Source organism: Ahaetulla prasina, chromosome 3 (genome assembly GCF_028640845.1).
Source record: "Ahaetulla prasina isolate Xishuangbanna chromosome 3, ASM2864084v1, whole genome shotgun sequence".
Taxonomy (NCBI): Eukaryota; Metazoa; Chordata; class Lepidosauria; order Squamata; family Colubridae; genus Ahaetulla; species Ahaetulla prasina.
Genome location: NC_080541.1, coordinates 60,025,968 through 60,043,165, shown reverse-complemented (window position 1 = coordinate 60,043,165; position 17,198 = coordinate 60,025,968). Strand labels below are relative to the sequence as shown.

General features: G+C 39.0%; 1 protein-coding gene across 2 annotated transcripts; it reads left to right on the top strand.

The window, feature by feature from the left end:
* The first annotated feature begins 6,809 nt into the window (after window positions 1-6,809).
* Window positions 6,810-15,703, top strand: TMEM200C (transmembrane protein 200C). Of its 2 annotated transcripts, none has more exons than XM_058178482.1 (2): window positions 6,810-7,293; window positions 13,336-15,703. In XM_058178482.1, the coding sequence occupies exon 2, from the start codon at window positions 13,379-13,381 to the stop codon at window positions 15,053-15,055; it is 1,677 nt and encodes a 558-aa protein (XP_058034465.1). In that variant the 5' UTR covers window positions 6,810-7,293; window positions 13,336-13,378; the 3' UTR covers window positions 15,056-15,703. The 2 variants fall into 2 exon arrangements, with proteins under 2 accessions (XP_058034465.1, XP_058034464.1); XM_058178481.1 differs by lacking the exon at window positions 6,810-7,293 and adding an exon at window positions 7,453-7,837.
* The last annotated feature ends 1,495 nt before the right edge of the window (window positions 15,704-17,198 follow it).

Below are 17,198 nucleotides of genomic sequence, written 5' to 3'. Positions count from 1 at the left end.
CAATAAAAATAACATGATTTCCTAATGTATGTAAGTTAAATCAGAATTAATAAAGTTTTTAAAATTAAGGATGATTTTAGGTACCTTTTAAGAAACCAGGAAAATTAATCATGTTTTATATTTCAGGCTTTTTAAACTTTTATATCGTATCTGCAATAGATTGTTTGTAAGAGCAATAAATGCTCTTCACACTGAGGTTAAAAGTAAGCAGTACTGGATTTAACCTGCTTTATTCATATATGATGAAGTATAGGTAGTCCTTGACTTACAACCATTCATTTAGTAACCAAAGTGTCAATAGCACTGAAAAAAATGATTTTTTACACTAATGACCATTGATCATTGTATGGTCACATGAGCAAAATTTGGATGCTTGGTAACTGGCATGTATTTATAACGCTTGCAGTATCCCTGGCTGATCACAGTTGCGACCGTCTGACAAGCAAAGTCAATGGGGAAGTCAGATTCACTTAACAACCATGTTACTAGGTACAGCAATTCACTTATCAACTGTGGCAAGAAAGATCGTAAAATGGGGCAAAACTCATTTGAATGCCTTGTTTAGGAACATAAATTTTGGACTCAATTGTGGTCATAAGTCGAGGACTATCTGTATTCCAGCATTCTTAGGTCAAGGCATTGTCTTAAATACGGAATCTTTGTATTTGTAAATCTGACACATATATATACCCTATTGAATTTTTTTTTAAATTCCCAATAATCCCCTCAATACTCGCAGTAGTCAGGTGTCATTACAGTTATCAGTGATTCTGAAAACTAAAAAATATATCAACCATTTACCAAGCTTATTTTGCTGCTCCCGGAAACCATGACAAATCAGGATATCAACTAGCAAATATATCATCAAAAGATAAAGCAAGTTTTAAAAAAAGATACGAAAGCATGAAGATATACATTAACAATTTCAGAAACTTGCTATGAAAAAATCAAGATATGTAATTGCATCTTTTATGTCTTTATAGGTACAATCACAGCCTGCTGTGCTTATGTTTCAAACGTCTTACTGGTTGATAACATTTTCATTTTTACCACCACCTGGATTAATCATCCTAGGTTTCATGTGATCGTGGCTATTTCCATATCAGTAAAATCAATTTGTTATTATAGTTCTGGAAAAGAAAAACAGAAGCTGAATACCAAGATGTCTGAAAATCTGATTGAAAAATCTCAAGCTTAGCAGCCATTCAGATGTTTGTCAGGCAGATATGATATGCCTAATAATTGAACCCTTTTTATTATGTATGTTGGATAGCTAAATAAGTGCAGATAGTTCTCGATTTACAACCACAATTGAGCCCAGAATTTCTGTTGTTACGTGAGACATTTGTTAAATGAGTTTTGCCCCATTTTATAACGTTTCTTACCACAGTTGTTAAGTGAATCACTGCAGTTGTTACGTTAGTAGCATGATTATTAAGTGAATCTGATTTCTCCATTGATTTTGCTTGTCAAAAGGTTGCAAAAGGTGATCACATGATTTTGGAATACAGCAACAGTCATAAGCATGAACCATTTGCCAAGCATCTGAATTTGATCACTTGATCATGGGGATGTTACAAAGTGTGAAAAATGGTCATATGTCATTTTTTTCAGTGCTGCTGTAATTTTGAATGGTCACTAAATGAACTATTGTAAATCAAGGACTATCTGTACTCCAGAACATCTCTTTCCAAACTTAACATTGTCCCAACCTCAAATAAGGTACTTGATACTTGTCAAAACTGTAAATGCTCTCTTTGGCAAGGGGGGGGCCTACAAGGCCATCTTTTTCTGCCATAGTTCCCACCCTCAGAATATCCTCCTCCAGATTGGCCCCAATTCTTCTGCTCTTTTGCAAAGCCCTAGATCCGTGATGGCGAACCTATGGCATGCGTGCCAGAGGTGGCACGCAAAGCCCTCTCTGTGGGCATGCACACTGTTGCCAGCTGCTCTTCTGGTTTCCAGTGCGCACAGCCAGCTGGTCTTCGTGGGTGCTGGAGTGTCGGAAAACAGCCTGAAAATGGCCCGAAAAATGGCCCAAAACAGCCAAAAAACAGACTGTTTTTCGGGCCATTTTCAGGCTGGTTTGTTTTGGGGGGGGGTGTTCAGCTAGTTTATCATGCCGTTTTTCAAAAACCGGCCCAGAAAACAGCCCAAAAACTGGCCTGAAAACGGACCAAAAAAAACATCCCAAAACAGACATGAGTGTGCTGGCCACACACATGCACGTACGTTTCGGTTTGGCCACTTGATGCCGAAAAGGTTTGCCATCACTGCCCTAGATCCACCCAGCCCTTGGGCTCTGAGTTTATGAAGAGCCAACACACTGGGTTGTATTAGTGACTGCTGTATTTTTCTTAGCTATTCTATATTTTAGTTTTTGCAGTTGTAATAAATTTAATTTTAAATATTGTTCATCACCCAGTCACCTGTTCAAGATGGACAGCTAGGTGAATTGACTAAATAAATAAATCTTGAGTTATCTTTATAAAATATAAAACCACTTATTTTAAAACACAAAATGTTGGTTTTACTGGCTATGAGTTGGTGGTAAAATTTAGGAAAGATACTCCACTTAGCTAAAATCACTCATGACCTGCTGTTTGGGAAATGATGTCTAAAATTTTCCACAGTACTCTATAATACGCTCAAATGATTGTGTTGTTCTTGAAATAGACCATTTATGTCCTTTTGTTGCTTACAATGATTCTTCTTTAATGTTCTATATTTTAAGAATACTGCACAAAATTCTTCAAACTATGCTAGCAACCATCAGAAATGGACAAAGGGTCTCCCCACAAGTACCAGTAGATTCAACCAAAATAATCCAATTTACTTAATTTGGTTGCAAATCAGGCTAAAGATTTGAGTATAACAATGTGATATTTCAACTTTGTTTCTTTCTTTTTCACTCACTGTTGAATTTCACTGTTCAAGCACTGCCTTATCTATAGCTAAAGGTAAAGATTCCCCTCGCACATATGTGCTAGCTGTTCCCGACTCTAGGGGGTGGTGCTCATCTCCATTTCAAAGCCGAAGAGCCAGGGTCTCCATGGTCATGTGGCTGGCATGACTAAACGCCAAAGGCGCACGGAACGCTGTTACCTTCCTACCAAAGGTCCCATTTTTTCTACTTGCATTTTTTATGTGCTTCTGAACTGCTAGGTTGGCAGAAGCTGGGACAAGTGGCTTATTGTTGTGCATAAGAGCACAATAGTGCCTACCGTTCCTGTCTTATTGTTCCCTTCATTATATCAAATTAATATAGTTGATGCATATTTTTTACTCATATATATATATATTTTCTTCAAGACATGTTGTTTTATCTATGACAATTGTTTGTGTATACTGTTGTGACAAAATAAATAAATAAATAAAGTAATGGGAGTAGGCCCCTAGGGATTTGAACCGCTGAACAGCTCAGCGTCTTAGCCACTGAGTCACCGCATCCCCTTGCCTTATCTATAGGCACCTGAAATTGAATGGTTGGTAAGTCTCAAAAGTAGCTTCACCAAGAGCCTATAGTAGAGGTAGAAAAGAAATGCAGATTGGCCCAAAGTCAGAATTTTGTTCAGCTTCAATGGAGGTCAATAAAGTCAGATGCAGCCGGCCCTCGTTAAAAAAAAAGATTAGAAATAACAGTATCATTATGTAAATAGGAAAAGATCTGGGTCTGATAGGTCAAACTGACCATTTAATTTAGGTCTTTAATCACTGAAAAAATATTCTCAGATGATATGATCCATCCTATGCAAAAGACCCAACCCAGAGGTGGGTTTCAGCAGGTTCTGACCAGTTCTGGAAAACCAGTAGCTGAAATTTTGAGTAGTTCGGAGAACCGGTAGTAAAAATTCTGACTGGCCCCACCCCCATTTATTCTCTGCCACTCAAGTCCCAGCTGATCGGGAGAAAATGGGGATTTTGCAGTAACCTTCCCCGCCATGCTCACAAAACCATACCGACAAAGCCATACCATGCCCACCAAGCCACACTCACAGAACCGGTAGTAAAAATTTTTGAAACCCACCACTGACCCAACCAAAGCTACTCTGGGTTGCAACTAAGTAATTCTAGGGTTTTTGGGGTCAGGGTAGGGTAAGGTTAAAGAACTAAATGCATTTTATTTAATATTTGTACTAAGAATGCTCAAAAGTAGATTTTTTTAAAAAAATAGGCTGCTGTACTCTCTCTCTTTGCATAAATAATTAAATCTGTCTACATATTACTGATTACTATATTATTCAACAGGCTTGTAGCTAATTGGTAATAATTAATAAGGATGGAGGAAAGAGAGTACTCTACTTCCGTAAAAATAAGGCAGTTCCATTGGATTTCTTAGCCTAACATTCTCTTAGGTATCTATTTTGCCAATTTAAATACATTATAATTACAATAATTATAATAGCTACAATAAATATAAATTACATAAGTGAAATCGAATGACTTATGCAAATCAGATGAGCCTGTATCTTCAATGGCAAACCACAATCCTAAATGTAGTTCAAGACAGCATGTAGTTTATTCCCTGAACGTTTGCATATTTCAAATAAAATAGCTCTGAACCAAAGAATTGGAAGATCTTCTGATAGACAAATTGCAGACCAAAGACAACTCTGATCTTGGCATTTGTATGTCCTCTGCCAAACACCATAGTTTTGGGCCTCATAGCCAAGATTTTACAAATCCTTTCAGCAGCTGGGTTTGTTTTTTTTTCATTCTATTCCCTGGATTTACATTAGCCTACAGTGCACTATTAAAAAAGCAGACATCCCTGTATCCAATATTCAACTGAATTTCTCCTTTGCAAAAACACACACATTCCTCCTCTCTCTGCTTTGCATCTTGTAATAGGGTAACAGCAGCATAAGCCTCTTACACCAATGCTCTCTGTAGCAGGTGCAGCTCAAAAGCCCTTTGCCTCGCTTCTAAGTAGTTTGCTCTATGTGATAATGACTGCTTACAGTCCAAGAAACTGAGAGTGCTCTTTGAAGAGCTCTGAAAAGCTGAAAAAGGCAGGATTTATTTGCATCAGGTTACTGCGTACTGTAGTTGTCAATCTGCAACATATTACTCATCTGTCCATCAGAACTGAAGAGGGTAAAACGAGAACATGATGCTAAGCTGGTCATTTAGTCTTTTCGAGGAGGGTAACATTTAGGGGCTGAAATGTTAGGCAAGGCAAGGCAATTCAGAAACTTCAAAAAAATTTAATTTCAAAAAGGCCAAAGAAACATCTGAGAAACTAAAAAAGCCTTCTTTAGCTGTGTATAAGCTATTATGTTGAGGAGAAACAAAAACAAATAATAATATGTCAGATAAATCTCTTTTTCTAGAATAGATAAGTTGTAAACTAGGATCTACGCAGCACTGGATGTTTACCTGGATGAAATATCAGAATGTATTCAGAACTGCTGTCTAAATTAAGAGGGATAGAGCTCTCTGAAATTTGATATAGCTTAAGACTCCATTTCATACACCTTGTTAACTAAATATGCTGTCTGATTTCAGATGACCCTGGGTAGTTTACAAATGAAGTAAAACAGGAAACATGGCAATAAAAATAGTATGAAAGTTGAAAGAAGGTAGAGGTGGAAAAATAATGAAGAGTGTGGAAACAGAAGAAAACAAATTTGTTTAAAGAGGCTCCAGTCACCTTCACAAAAGGTCAAGAAAAGAAGCCACTCTTGGGACCCTTTTTAACACCAACAGGATGTGTGAAGCCTTTGGAGTTGGGAGATCTACATCATTCTGATTGTTTGAATTACTCCACAAAATTGTCATAACTGTATTAATCTTATGTAGGATAAAATTGTGAACTTTGGAAGATGTAGAGATTTTCTCAAACACTTAAAACTGTACAGTATGTACAATACAAACTAAAGTATAGTCTGAAATAATGTTTTGGAAGAAAGTAAAAAACAATTTTCTCTTCAGGAAAGCCTGTTCAAGTACAAAATGAAATCATCCATGTATTCCATTATTTATGAGTTCTACTAAATCACCCACAGGATTCAGAGAATTAATTTTCGCAATTATTTATTCAAGCCAGTTGAAACCAGGGGCAGTCAAAAACAAACCATCTATTCTAATCAGTTGTAACTGGAATGTAAGTGCCAAACTGGGATGCAGGACAATACACAGCTCAAGTTAAGAATTGAAATTAAAAAAAAAGAAGAGAACCCGACTAATCAGCTTTAAAAAGGAGTCCCTCAAGCAGGCGGAGTGCAAAAGCCAAATGAAGAGTGAAAAGTTAAAAGAAAAAAAAATGCAGATCACAGCATACTCACTTTGGAGCTGAGCCACCGCCTTCAATGAAACTAGTGCAGAGCGTGCGTTAAGTTTTCTGAATTTTGCAGGCTAAGCAGCTGCGGGGGAGGTGGCACAAAGCAAAGGGAAGCGAAGGAACATGTAAAGAAAGCAATGCCCCCCTCCACTCCCCGCACTGACAATTTGGTTTCCAACCGGCCCATCCAACGACGCCAGAGCAATCTCTAAAAAATAAAGGGGGGGGGGGGTCGCTCGTTCAAAGGACCGCCCGTCGCACTGTATGGAGCGAGCGTGTCAAAAGGGCTTTGCTCGCTGCAAGAGTTTGTTCCCGCGGCTTGCTTGCTCCGCTCGCAGGTGGCCTGGGAGAAGGGGAGGTGGTAGCAGCAACAGCGCTGCGGGGAGGGGTGGGGGGCGAGCCTCTGATCCCTCCTAAAGGATGAGGGGGGGACGACGACGAGAGTTTGGAAGGTATAATGATTGCCATCCTGCAGCATTTCCCTGTGTCATGGCTCCGGTATCCTAGCAACTGCAGCGAGTCGGGCCGGCAGCAGCAACAGCAGCCGCTTTCACACGGAGCCATTCAGGAGCAAGAGTCGCAGCAGCGTGGAAGCAGCCGCCGCAGCTCCGCGGGGCAGGGGACGCCGTCCGCGTCGAGCGGCCGCCGCAATCGCAACCCCTCACAAAAGCCTCCGGGGAAGGCGGAGGGGGAGGGGAGAAGCGCCTGGAGCGGAGGGGCGACCCCGAAATCCGGAGCGCCAGGCAGGATGCGGGCTGGAGCGGCGGCCGACGCACTTTGCAGAAACTCCTTCTGCTCGCCGCGCCCGGCGGCTGCGAATGCAGCGAGGCTGAGGCGAGCGAGAGCCTCGCTGCTCTGACGGGGATGGCTCCGAGTCGACGGGGGGCGGGCTGGAGGGGCCGCGGGGTCTTCGGCTCCCACCTGCCGGGCTGCAAAGTTTCTCCCGGATTTCTCTCTGGGCTCCGAGGAACTTGCCTGCAGTTCTGACCTCCCCCCCCCCATTTTCCCCGGTAAGAGACCAGACGGAGCTCGTGCGTTTGCTAAATGCTGCCATTTTGAACCAGAAACTCACCCGGGGATTCTGCAGCTCCCCCCCCACTTCCCATCCCTCGCCCCCGGTTCGCCACAGAAGCGGGGCTGGAAGCCCATCCCGCCTGGGCCACCATGATGGGTGGCTCTCGTGGCAGCTTCTGTCTTCTCGGGGGCACCAAAAGGGGAAATGGCACCGTAGAGAAATCGCCTTCGGGAGCTTCTAAATTGAGGGGACAGACGAGTTGAGACGATCTCCGGTTAATGGGCGCCTGGCAGATGGAAAGTGCCTGTGAATGGATGTCTCTCTTCGGCGGGAAGTTTTGTTCTGGGAACTCGGAACGAGACGCCGGTCTCCCTTTTAACCGACCCCACGGCGAAAGAGAAAACCTTCCGCATGGCCACCTTTAGCCCCCCGGGCTGTCCGTCATGCCGGGAATCCTCTTAGCTCCATCTTTATCAAATTGCCCTCCAGAGGCACAAGCCACTTGGCTAATTACATTATGTAGGACAGCAGAGCAGCAGGTATGACAGCCATAATGTTTTATTAGGCTCTGTCCCTGCAGGGACGTTTCGACTTGCAGCAGCCAGGAAACTCTTTCCCAAGAACAAGCTGCTCTTTTGGGAAGGCTGGATTAAATTATATCCAGACGGACTTGGAAGGTGGCTTCCCCCACAACCACCTCCGGGTTTGGTTTTCTTTTCTACTCGTTCATCCATTGGGAAAGGCAAAGAAAAGTAGCCGGGAGTGGGCTTCTTGCATGCATGTATTCTAGTAGACCTTTTAGGCTTGAAACGCTGCTGAAATCCTGGAAAACTGCATGAAACACCATCTGGAATTGCTTTGATTATGTAGCAGGGTAATGGTATACCTATTCGTTGATGTAGCTTACTTTGATATATCTCTCTGCATGTTCCCCAAGACCCGGGTCCATCTAGAATCAAAAATATTTCATCACATGATATTAATGAACAGTAGGTGGGCTTCCTTTGAGGAATTCTACCTCTGACTCTTACTTCCCATATTAGTTAGTTAAAACTGATCCTGCCTATATGTATCCTAGAGTTGGGGTTTTTTTCCTATATTAAAAGCTGAATCTTTGGGTTCTGTGTGTGTGAAATCAAATCTTATTTTAAAATACAATAAAAGAGGAAGCAAGAGATCATATTGGTTGATGAATTACTTGAGGTATATTGTCAGAATCAGGATTTTTCTTGGGGGGTGGGCATGGCATTTAATTTAATCAAACATTGAATCTGGGGGTTTTCAGGAAATGTGGAGATTTAGCTGATGAAGGAAATAAGCTTACCTAGGATGTTGATTTCTTTTTTGTTTTCAAGGCAAAAGATTTAACTTTATGCGACATGTTGAAATGATTGCTGTTACCATTCATTCTTACAATGTATTTCACTCACTCTGGAAAAAGCAAGGAATGACCCTTAATTAATATTTTCAGACAATTCTGAACAGTTTGTGAAGAACTGCAGAATTCAGTTGTTGAATAACTGATTATAAAACCTCATGCAGTGATATAAACAAAAGCTTGCATATTATTTCAAACTGCTTTTCAACAGACAGTTTTTTGTTCCTCAGGTTTTTCAAAACAGTGTCTTTTCTTTAAAAAAAAACAGGTTTAGTATTGTGTATCTCTATTGCCACTGCATTCTTTCATTGATAGGCTGCAAATTCACTGATGTTACATAACCAGTTACCTTGAACATCGTATGTGATTCCAAATCAGGCATATGTCCAGAGAATATATTCATCCCCTAAACTTAAAAAAATATTGTTATATAGAAAATAAAGATTGATATGATATTAAAATCCGACTATTTCTTTAGTATAACAACAACAGTAAAATAGAAAGTCTAACTTAAAAAAAACCCTATATTGTTCAAGACAGTTTATAATATACATAATGCTAATGACCCAATATACACCAGTTTCATTTCCAATTTAATTCCTTTTTCTTTGCAATATAGATGACCATTACTAAACTGCTTGTGCAATCCAATCTTTTGGCCTTATTCAAAAACAATAGCCTGAAACCAGGAAACAGCTTATTAGTTGATCTAATCTCCATAAGAAGGTACACATTCATAGCAAAAGAACAGGAAATATTAAATGCAGGCAGGAACACAAGGTGTGGTGAAGGCTTCATCAAGCTTTTTTTACCCTTTTAAGACAATGCAAAATGTTTAAATGTTGGTTATTTTGATATAGAAAAAGTCAAAACTGCAACATAAAGAACTTTAAAGGGAGGATATAAACTGCAATTGGCAGATATAAAGTTGATTTTGAAGTTTTTTTTATAGAATAGTTGAAATTAATCTTTAATTGGTTGACCTTCCCACAGATCTTTCATCTTTTGCTCTCAGTTGCTAATTCAAAAGTATCATGCTCTTTTCAATCCAACTCACATTAGCATAGGAATGTTAAATTATACTTCATGACTCTAATGTGAGCAGTTAATGAAAGGAAGTGTGGAAGAAATCAGCACTATGTTATTCTGTTTTCATTCCTGATGTCCATGCATACAAATATAGCTTGCTGATGAATCAATCAAAAGCCCATCTAAACCAGCATTCTGTTCTAACAGGTTCAGTTATCTCTGGAAATTATACAAGTAAAATATGAGCACAAATTCATCTCCAAGTTTGTGTGCCAGTTGGTATTTGGAGACATACTTTTTCTAGTACTGAATATTAGTACCATGACTTCCATAAATATATCTGATACCCTTTCATTTACACACATTGGTGACAATTTTCTATCTTGCGAATAATTCCATAGACCAATTATTCTACAGTATTGAGATATATTAGGTGTTCATAGATTATAGTACTATAAAAAGAGAACGTTTTTTTCCTTTTGCAGTAGTTTTCAGCAGATATAATTTTGTCTACCTGGCTTTCCTTATTAGTTTATTTTATGAAACTAAAAGCTCCTTGTTTTTGTATTTTTCTGACTTTCTAGTTCTATCTCTGTTATGATGTGCTGGGATAACAGTTCCACATAATATGGCAGTGGAGATTTGAATACATGCATTGCAACATTGTCTGTGTCTTAATTCTTTCATAATTATCAGGTCAGGAAAATTTAACTTGGCAGATTTCCTTTTTCATTCCTTTAATGTTCAAACAGGCGATGACAATCATTTAAGCAAACTAAATCTTTTCCCTCCATCTGCACAAATCTTTCCCCTCCTTCTGTGTACATGAGGCTGGGCCACAATTTTTATTCCTCATGGGATCTTTGTCAGAACAGAAGTAAAATGGGTGTGTAGCAAAAAACCCCAACCCAATAAAATTGGGGGTCAAAAGAAGATATGTTAAGATGCTTAACAAAGTTCTCAATAAATGCTACCATAGCATTTATTCATACGAAGTAGAAACCTAGTCGCCAGTTTGTAACATACATCCAGTTGTGAAGATTTGAGACAGAGTTAAGGAAGTTTCCAAGTACTCACTACACATATAGTGAACCAGAAAGATTAAGCAGAAGTCAGTTTAGAGATTCTATGAAACGGGTAGACTTATATTTACAGTAGAGGACCCTTAAGGGATTTAAATGTTCCAGTTTCACTCAAGGATAGATATACAAAGGAAAAATTTTAAGCAGCATGGAAAAAAAATATGAGCTACAGTTTAGAATAAAACTGAAATTAACTTACCTCTTCAACCATCCATGCCTGTTACAGCCTTCTACAATCCACATTATGTTTACCTCTTTTGCATACAAATGCATTGTTTCAGTAGTTTGAATTACTCACATGCTTTGAATTACTCATATGCTACTCATATGGTCAAATTTGCTACTTGTAGCCTCCAAGAATAGTCTAACATAGTCTAAACAGGAGTAGCATTCATTCCCCTATATGCATGTCAACATACATATACATTACTGCGTTCACTGACATGAAAATGGTTTTAGTTTTTCAGGTTATATGAAGTATGATACATCATCTCCACCTGCTTTTATTTAGCCCAAAGCCATAGTAAACATGGTGAAATCTTGAGAAAGTTACCCATCCTTGGAGCTAACAGAGCATCCTCCTTCCTGTACTTATGCAACTTAAGGTCTGGCATTCAGATAGGGACATCATTACTAAGAGCATCTATAACTAGGTATTTTTGGTACTGACTCGCTCATAATAATAATTTCCGGGGAGGGCGGGTTGATGAAACTTTGGCTTTGTGAAATTATTAGTTATTATGAGACTAATTATTAGTCACTAATAATTTCTACAAAGCATCCCTTTGAACTTTATCTAATCAGAACCAAGTGTGAACAAAAATGTCACTTAGTGCTTTCACATCATTTTCCCAAGTGTGGTTTTTTTAAGAAGAAATGCTCCTTAAGATGCAGTTCCATTGGAAGAGATAGTGCTTATAATTAAAATTAAGTTTCATTAAAAGTTGAGGTGTGAATATACTTTTTCATCATTAGTATACCTAAATAGCATAATAGAAAACATTAAGGTAGAATTATTACATGGTGACTGGAAGGAAAAAGAAACAAGTGCATGGTGTCATGCATGAATTAAATAATTTATTTACCAATGTAATTCATGTCAGTTATAAGCTGTCTATCTATGTGATTGAGGTAGTATTTAATTCGTTAAGCCTCAAAAGAAAAATGAAGCAAGTCAGCCAAATCATAATACTATAGTCCATAAAACTGATACCAAAACGTAGAACAATAACATAAACTCCCATCTATAAACAATATAGATTTTCTAACTAAGGTAGTTGTCAACTATCATGAGGAAAAGATTGTGCCTGCTCACCAATAAAACATCTACCAATAAAGGAATTACCAATAAAACAGTCTATCTGATCCCTGTAAATAAAGCAGTGAGTGGAGCTGGCCTAACAGTAAGAGCACTGGAGCTGATTGATGTAGCAATATGAAAGATCAATCTTCAAAAATCAATAGCACCATTTTAATTGGGCTGAGAAATTAAGTTGATATGGTGATTTTCCACTCACTAAGCCACAACAGTTTGTTGGTTTCAGAACTTTCTAGTTGCTGTTTGTGAACAATCTTTAAAGGCAGTCCTACCTGAGGAATACAATGATTACAGTAGAGGATTGGATTGTAAAATGGACAGAAATTGCAAAGTTGATCTGTTTGGGCAGAGAGACAATAAAAACTTTTTTAAGACTGTAAGACTTAAATGGCTAATGAAAGAAGAAAAGGTTTGGCCAATCATTTATGAATTTGGGGATTAGAAAGGGCTAAAGAGGGAGGGGAAAAGAGTAAGATGGTGATTACTTAATTGAAGGAAGAGCAGAATTGAAAATTCTTATCTTCTATTTGTTATCATTTTTCTTTTTTCCATTTCCCCCTTTTTCTTCCATTTCTATTGTATTATAAAATTTGAATAATTTTTTTTAAATGAAAGAATACAGAGGTAACAAAAGCCTACAGAAGCATAGCTGTTTTGATAGAAAAGTTCTTTGGAGCTAATATGATCTATAGATACAGTAGAAAGAACATAATCAGGTTCTGGAGTGCTAGCAGTGTGCAAAGTTGTTCTTATGCAATAGTAAAGCATGTATGGACCCCTATGCAAAACAGTAAAATATCAGACTATTAAACCTGCATCTTCTTTTATGTCTATTTCAGCTTGTTCCCTCCAGAACAACTTCCAAGCCTTGATTTATTGGAATTCATATCCATAGAAGAAAATGTTCTAGCACTTCATCTGATGCAAAATTATTGTAAACAAAAAGAAAAGGAAGCTTCTTAGTTGATCCAGCAGTAGATGATAATGATGATAATGATCATCCACAGGCAACATAGCTAATACCATGTGGTCAGCTTGGTGATAATAAAACCGATAGGTTATTGTAAAAGATTCTCTTCCTCTTGTCTAGGTAGTATCTCATGTTGCATCATAGGTCTCACATGCTTCTTTACATGAGGCTGTTTAGTCAATAGTGACTGAATAGATTTAAGAAAGATTGCTTTAAAAGAGATTATCGCTCTAACGTTCTTTTACTTTATTTTGCCACAGGAGCCGATGCTGCTATAGGGAACCTTCTCCTGGATAGCCAGCCATGATCGCCACTGGAGGCCTCTTGAGGATCTCAGCCAGAAAACAGGATCCCTTGCGGCCTCAGGGCCAAGTCTCCAAACACAAGCGCAAAGCAAAAAAAAAACTCAAGAATGATGTGGTGGTGGTGAAGGGCAAGCTCAAAATCTGCTCCCTCTCTGGCCTCATTGCTGTCTGTGGCATTCTAGTGCTGTTTGTGGGGATTGCCTTGGCTGTGGTTGGCTATTGGCCCAAACCCCTTTATAGGACAGGGGGCCTTGGCCATAGCCCATTATTGCAATCATATGGGAATGCCCCTGAAAGCCACAACAAGAACCACACACAAGAAACCAGAGAATCTTACCTAGAAAGCATCAATTCTTCTTTCTCTGGCAACCAGAAAGCACTTTCTCCATCTTTACCTGCCCCCGCATCACCCTCAACAAATTTGCTTTTCCATCTTTTCTCTAGATATTTGCATTCAGACAAGCTCAAAGTGCTTGGGCCCCTCATCATGGGTATTGGCATCTTCTTGTTCATTTGTGCCAATGCAGTGCTGCATGAGAATCGTGACAAGAAGACTAAGGTTATCAATCTGAGGGACCTGTACTCCACTGTCATAGATGCACACAGTCTTCGGCCAAAGGATGGGGCTCCCTCTGCTGTGACCTCGGTCCCAATAAATGGTTTTGTTAACTGTGTGCAATCACGTGGGCTGGAGTTGAAACCTGGCAGCAGCTCAGGAGGAGAAACCTTAGGTGCCACTGCCATGCTTAGCAAGAATACCTGGCACCCATCTGTGAGTGCACCCCTCTCCCCTCCTGACTTGGCTTCCTCACCTCGCTGCTTCCCCAATTCTAGACAAGAGCAAATACCCAGCTTGGCTGACGCCGTTTATAGCATCTATAAAGAAAGAGCTGCATTGGCCCAAAGCACCCGTAACCCATCTTGTACCCCCACAGATAGTTGGGACCAGCACAGCACTGCCAGTTCCATTGTGGGCTCCTCACTGAGCACCTTCACATTGCTACCACTGGCTCAGGGGGAAATGGCTAGTGGAGACTATGGTGACTGGCAGAGGCTGCTGGGTGAACGGGATGGCCGAGAAATTCCTCGGGGAGAATTTGAACTTAGTCTAAAAGATCTCAGAAGCAGTTACCTAGACACAGCGCAAGAACTGGCAGTGTTGCCCAGGATGAACAAGCGTAAAGTAGTGCTTCGACGCCAGAGCACAAGCTGCCTCCCTGATTCCAGGAGATCCCTGTTCCCTGAGCCCTCTCAGACATTGGGTAGTAGCACTGACCTTGACTCCAGTCTTTCAGCTAAAGCTTCATCTTCCAGCTACTCCAGATCCCTCGATTTGGGGGATTCTCATCTGCCTACACCATCTGTGGATCAGAAAGGTTCCCAGAGCACTCAGTGTGATCAGTACAGAAGCAATAAGGGCTACACTCCACTGGAAGAGTCGGGCACCTCCTTGGAGTCTGTTGCCAATACCCCAGCCCATAAAGCACCTGAAGACTGTGAAGTCAGCTCCAGTGAGGAAATTGGCTCCTCACAGAGCACCAGCAAGGAACAAATAGAGCAGCAGCCTTTGAAAATTCAGAGACAATATACAAATAAAGAGAAACTTTTCATGATCTCCAGATCAGATGCCATTGTTGGCCTGGAAGATGCAGATCTGGAAAACATTGGCATTTAAAAGTTGAAATAAATTGGAGACAAACATCTAAGCAACTTGTAAACCTTCTGCCCCTTGTGGATCTAGGAAACGGGCCAACATCCAAAGAGTTGAAGTAGGTTATCCTTGAATTGCATCAATCAATTCTTATAAAAGTCTTCAGGAGAAGCACCTAACAGGTGTTTGTTTGCATTGTAAGCCTCTTTTCTTTTCAAGCCAAATTGTAGTCCACAATGACTGTTCAGTAAATTCAATGGAATAACAGGAATAGAATGTTTGACAATAATTGTGCACTTTACTGATTTTTTAAAATTCTATTTACCCATTTTCTTTCTATCTGTTTTTGCTATGGCATACCTGCACACCCTTTCCCAATCTTTAGATAAAGGTGGTTTTCAAGCCAGCAAAATGCATCTCTCTTGTAATGTTTTGTTAATATGGAACACTGTTTTCAAAGGATTACAGGTAACAGCTGAATACTAGGCAAAAGATGGCAGGTAAAAACCTGCCCTGTTTTTATTTCTGTAATAGTATTATCAGAAGAAAAAAGGGGTAGCACTGTGGCCAGCCGAACAACCAGATTCCTAAATTCAAATAATGAGTACTTTATTGAGTATTATTGCACATGTATCAATTAACTGCATTAATAATTATTTTTAAATAAAATATCTTTACAATGACAAAATATATTTAGGTAGCATTTAATTTTTCTGGTAAATGTTTACAAAAGAAACCAAATTTTGTTTTCAGTATAAAAATTAGGGATTTTCTTAATTTTCATGGTGGAACAGAATATATCCTTATATTCAGTCACAGAAGCAAAGCAAAAGTGGGAAATCCTATTTTATGCATTACAGATCCCATAGCTGGACTTTTAAAAATCTAAATGACCAGTAGACAGCATTAAATAAAACGTTCTGCAGCTGCCACCTTCTACACTTTGTTCAGATTTTTATAGCCCAATCATATTTTAAATATTTTTTGTGTTTCACTATTGAAGAATCTGAAAATTAAAGCAAATCTATTCCTTAAAACTATAGGAAATATTAATTTCTTTATGGGCTAGCTTAATATATTATAAAATTGATTACCTTAATCTAATTATGGAAAGGATTTCTTTACCAGCTTAACCTCCCGTTAGAATAAGAGCAAATACATCGCTTTTGTATACCATAATTGGCCCACATTTCACAATATTTATAACTTCCACATAATAATACTAACCAAACATTGATCCATAATGAGAAGATTTTGGATATAATTTTGTTTACTATTCGATAGATTGCTTTTACAATAGCTTTCGACAGTTAGCTAAAATGTTTATTTCAGCATCACCATGAAACCTGCTGCTATCCAAATGACTGTCAGTCATAGTTAATAGCTTAATTTCATCGGCCACTGCCAACAGATAAATGTGCTATGCTGTGAGTCAACCAGTCAATCAACAGAACAAGATGAGTCAGTGCCATTGTAGTAATTCTGAGGTATGACGCAATGTGGTCATTATAGCTCTATAAACTTTAAATTTGACTAAAATTTAGAGTGTGTACTTCTGAGTGTGTAGAAGTACAAAAGTAGAAGCTGTATGCATATTATAATCCTGTCTGCAATTTAAAGCAGTTGCCTCTTTTTCTTGAATCCTATTCTTCCTGGGATCTGTTACCCCATGATCCTAGGAAAAGAGGCAGCTACTTTAAAGAGCTGTAACACATGATAGCTTTGTATTTCCACATGTTCCAAATCACCATTTCAGAATCAAATCCAAAGCACTGCAAAACTTTAATAATGTACTAATAAAGAACTGTATGATGCCCATCTAAATCAGTACAAACAAATACATCTCATTTAATATCCAAAATAGTGCAGTTGAGAAGTATCACATACCAGTCTTGGTTATACTTTTGTCTGGATCGAAGTATTCCCAACTGCAATTTGCAGTGCATTATGTCCCATTTAATCTAGCTATCATTTCCTCGCCCCATCATCAGTTTTGGAAGAGGAAGCTCTTTAAACACTTTCTATTTTTCTTTCACTCTTGAAATGATAGTGAAGTAGAACAAATGATACATTTTGATTTTAAAACTCTAAAGTGGGATGATGTGAGTTGTATGTGTGCCTGCCTGAATTCTGATATTATTATAGCTTTAGCTTTTCCAGCATGTAT